The 4717-nt window shown below is 49.7% G+C and overlaps 1 protein-coding gene across 1 annotated transcript; it reads right to left on the reverse strand.

Moving 5' to 3' along the window:
- Positions 1 to 1168: 1168 nt before the first annotated feature.
- LOC110848232 (uncharacterized transmembrane protein DDB_G0289901) lies at positions 1169 to 4233 on the reverse strand. Its single transcript, XM_035850930.1, has 3 exons — positions 4209 to 4233; positions 2857 to 4058; positions 1169 to 2785 (listed from the first exon to the last, which is right to left on the reverse strand). The coding sequence occupies exons 1-3, from the start codon at positions 4231 to 4233 to the stop codon at positions 1169 to 1171; spliced, it is 2844 nt and encodes a 947-aa protein (XP_035706823.1).
- Between the last annotated feature and the right edge of the window lie 484 nt (positions 4234 to 4717).

Genomic DNA, 4717 nt, shown 5'->3' on the forward strand with positions numbered 1-4717 from the left:
TTCCTATAATGTTAATTTAGGTCGCAAGTTTGTGAAGTTTTGCTTGTAGGAAAGGTGAAATAAATAGTATTGCATGGTCAGAGGCCGCGGAAGCATGAGTGGGGACAGGGGACAATGTCCCCACGGTTGTTCGATGTCCGCATCATCTCCCCATCTTGTGTAAGCCCTTAACCCCCTAAGACTGCAATGACAATGTCCCCACGGCTTCCGCGGCTACTACACTCTCAATAATTTTTTGACGATATTGTTACCGGCGGAGGTACTATGCAATTCTACCGCTCGGGTAATAATTTATCACCGAAGGACAGCATATGTACATAGGCTAAATCCTGCTCAACCCCCAATGTCAACGCTCAGGTAATAAAAATATTACCGATACCGGAGGCAATTTCTTACCCTCAGAAGACAGTTTGTTACTATATTGTTACGTGGTAGAGTTGCATAGTATCTCCGCCGGTAACAATTTTGTCAAAAAATTATTGAGAGTGTAGGGACAGGTATGTAGCGTGCCATTTGTGTATGTACCATTATTGGAAAATATGCATGGATGTACATCTGTATGTCCTGCCTCGTATAGAATTTTTTGTGGTTGTATTACTCACGTATTTTTTGTTACCGAGTTTTGCACGAAACTTCAGAATGGATATGCCGAGTTTCACGCATGTTTTGTTACAGAGCTGTTGAAATTGTGAATAAATTTTAAGAATGGACACGTCGAGTTGATTGAGTTGTAAATGCGCAGTTTAAATAGGCGAATTGGCGAATATGGGGATTTTGGGATTTATCCTGTATGAATGTATCAATAAAATTATGTATGCACATTTTAAACACGTTTCTGAGAAAAACAATGACATTTTTCTGGGAAATGTATGCAAATTACATATGAGTTACCTGATTGCATATGAGGACTTTTTCTGAAATGCAGATTGGTGTACATTTTGGGGGAATATGCTTTTAAATGATGGCATGCCTGAAGAATGCGAAAATCGGTTAGATTAGTGCACTATCGGAAAGCATGTTACCCACAATTTGCATGCAAATTGTGAGTCACGTGCTTTCCGATGAGATGAGATGACAAGAATACGAAAATCAGTTCCGGTGGGAATGACAAGCTTCTTTTTTTATCATTTAAAAATTTAGAGGTGAAAATTGACTATATGTAAATTGATTAACCCGTGGTTTTGGTCTGTTTAGCATTTTTTGCGCCTTTTTTGACCCCCTTTTTCGCCACTATTTTCTTCTTCCTGAGGTTCAAATTAAGCGGGGCGAGCCCGACGGCTTTGTTCTTGTTCCTAACTTTTTTTCCAGTCGTGAAACGGGACAGTTTGGTGGTACTTTTGAGACGGAAACCTTTCGTGACGCCCATGGAAGTGAGACCCACGCCGATGGAGGTAGTTCGAGAGAGGCTTTTGCCCTTACCGCCCTTCTTTTTTAAGCCGCCGGTTTTAAGGAGGGAGGAGGATAAGCGCCATTTTAACCCGCGACCGGCCAGGGCGCCCCCACCGACGAGAGATTTAGTCTTTTTCTTCGAGTTACGGGCCGCGTTGGCCATTAGTTTAGACTGTTTCCAGCCAAAGTTGCGTTTAACAAGGTTCATTTTGCCGCCGCGGGCGCCACCGCCGCCACCGGTAGTGGAGGACGAGGAAGAGGAGGAAGATTTTGATTTTCGGTTGCGGGTCTTCATGTTCCACTGATTGTTCCAGGCGGAGCGTTGGCGACCAGAGCGGCGACGGGAGGCGGCGGAGCCACCGGATTGTTTGATGCCGGATTTATTACTGGCTTGATTTTTTCTCTTGGCACCGCCGACTTTCCCTCCTCTACCGCCCGCATTTCCGCCTCCACCGTTGGCTTTTCCGCCTACACCGTTGGCTTTTCCGCCTCCACCGCCGGCTTTCCCGCCTCCACCGCCGGCTTTCACGCCTCCATTGCCGCCGCCACCACCGGCTTTTCCGCCACCGCTGGATGTGGATGAAGAACCCCCCGATGTAGCTGAGCCGGAAGAGGAGCCCCCTGAGGAAGAAGTCCCACTGGATGTGCTCCCACCAGAGGAGGATCCGGAAGATGACCCGGACGATGAACCCCCACTTCCGGAAGAAGACCCACCGGTTGGTCCACCCACTCCGACTAATCCTCCACCGGTGGATGACCCAGTTCCGCCAGAAGTACCCAAACCAAGGTCGACTCCTGCTCCACTACTTCCACTTCCGGTAGAGGATCCTCCTCCCGAACTTCCACTTCCGGTAGACGATCCTCCTCCCGAACTTCCACTTCCGGTGGAGGATCCCCCTCCCGAACTTCCACTTCCGGTAGAGGATCCCCCTCCCGAACTTCCACTTCCGGTAGAGGATCCTCCTCCTGAACTTCCACTTCCGGCAGACGATCCTCCTCCCGAACTTCCACTTCCGGTAGAGGATCCCCCTCCCGAACTTCCACTTCCGGTAGAGGATCCTCCTCCCGAACTTCCACTTCCGGTAGACGATCCTCCTCCAGAACTTCCACTTCCGGTAGAGGATCCTCCTCCCGTGCTTCCGCTTGAAGTCCCTCCTCCTCCAGCACTTCCCTTTGAAGCCCCACCCCCAGCGTTACCCCCACCTCCTTCACTTCCCTTTGAAGATCCACCCCCGGCGTTACCCCCACCGCCTTGACTTTCCTTTGAAGATCCACCCCCATCGTTACCCCCACCGCCTTGACTTCCCTTTGCAGATCCACCCCCAGAATTGCTTCCATTTCCTTCATTTCCCTTTGAAGCTCCACCCCCAGCGTTACCCCCACCTCCTTCACTTCCCTTTGAAGATCCACCCCCAGCGTTACCCCCACCGCCTTGACTTTCCTTTGAAGATCCACCCCCATCGTTACCCCACCGCCTTGACTTCCCTTTGCAGATCCACCCCCAGAATTGCTTCCATTTCCTTCATTTCCCTTTGAAGCTCCACCCCCAGAATTGCTTCCCCCTCCTTCATTTCCCTTTGAAGCTCCACCCCCAGAATTGTTTCCCCCTTTTTCATTTCCCTTTGAAGATCCACCCCCATCGTTACCCCCACCGCCTTGACTTCCCTTTGCAGATCCACCCCCAGAATTGCTTCCATTTCCTTCATTTCCCTTTGAAGCTCCACCCCCAGAATTGTTTCCCCCTCCTTCATTTCCCTTTGAAGCTCCGCCCCCAGAATTGTGTCCATTTCCTTCATTTCCCTTTGAAGCTCCACCCCCAGAATTGCTTGCCCCTCCTTCATTTCCCTTAGAAGCTCCACCCCCAGAATTGTTTCCCCCTTTTTCATTTCCCTTTGAAGATCCACCCCCATCGTTACCCCCACCGCCTTGACTTCCCTTTGCAGATCCACCCCCAGAATTGCTTCCATTTCCTTCATTTCCCTTTGAAGCTCCACCCCCAGAATTGCTTCCCCCTCCTTCATTTCCCTTTGAAGCTCCACCCCCAGAATTGTTTCCCCCTCCTTCATTTCCCTTTGAAGCTCCGCCCCCAGAATTGTGTCCATTTCCTTCATTTCCCTTTGAAGCTCCACCCCCAGAATTGCTTGCCCCTCCTTCATTTCCCTTAGAAGCTCCACCCCCAGAATTGTTTCCCCCTCCTTCACTTCCCTTTGAAGCTCCACCCCCAGAATTGCCTCCATTTCCCTTTGATGCTCCACCCCCAGAATTGTTTCCCCCTCCTTCATTTCCCTTTGAAGCTCCACCCCCAGCGCCAACTCCACCACCACGACCTGCACTGCCCCCTGCACCACTACCACCAATATCTAGCCCACCACCCGCACCACCTGCTCCAGCCCCTCCTCCCATCCCAGGACCAGCACTACCTCCTCCTCCCGCCCCAGCCCCTCCCCCCAATAATCCCGCCAGATCAACTCCCCCTCCACCGCTGGCACCACCCAGTAATGCGCTCAAATCCACTCCTGCACCCCCACCAGCGGCCGCATCTCCTCCCAACATGCTCGTCAAACTGGCCAAATCCAAGCCAGCCCCACCCCCTCCAGTTCCCAATCCTAGATCAAGCCCAGTTCCACCTCTGCCCCCGCCCGCCGATCCACGCCCACCCGCTCCGAGATCTTAAAATCCCAAAATAAATGCAAAATAAAATTCATGCAAAATTCATACCAAAAAATAAATACAAAATAAATTCATGCAAAAAATATGCACTCTTAGAAAACTGGTAGTAAATCATTACTGCCTGGAGTCCCATACAAATGTGACTCTACCGGCACGGTCGGTATTAACGGACATTACCGTTCAGTAATATCGTGTCAATGAAATTATTACCAATCCAGTAGGAAGCTATTACCTATCAACACCCATTTGGCACACTAGATTTCTAATAGTGTGTCAAATTTTCGCTTACCCAATAATTTCGCATTTGCAGGTTGGATTATTTGCACCCCACATAACGCCACCCCCACAATTACAGTGGCTACAAGTCTTCCCGACTGCAAACCACCCCTACGCAAATTGTCCCACAATTTCATGTCAATTTTAAATTAAAGACTTCCTTTCACCTGGCCTGTCCCCCAGTGAATAATCGCATCGTACTGTTTGACATCGTCGCACCGGGGTCGAATTTTTTTTTACGACTCGTGTGTCGCGTGTCGTCGAGTAACATGGTAAAATTTTATTAAAAATAAAATATGTAATACTTTCCGGGCACGTTTCGTCATTGAACTTTGATCTTGAGGATACAGCCTTTTTTTGGGTTTTATTCGGGAGGTGACGG

The sequence above is a fragment of the Folsomia candida genome, unplaced genomic scaffold, assembly GCF_002217175.1.
Source record: "Folsomia candida strain VU population unplaced genomic scaffold, ASM221717v1 Fcan01_Sc004, whole genome shotgun sequence".
NCBI classification, from domain to species: Eukaryota; Metazoa; Arthropoda; class Collembola; order Entomobryomorpha; family Isotomidae; genus Folsomia; species Folsomia candida.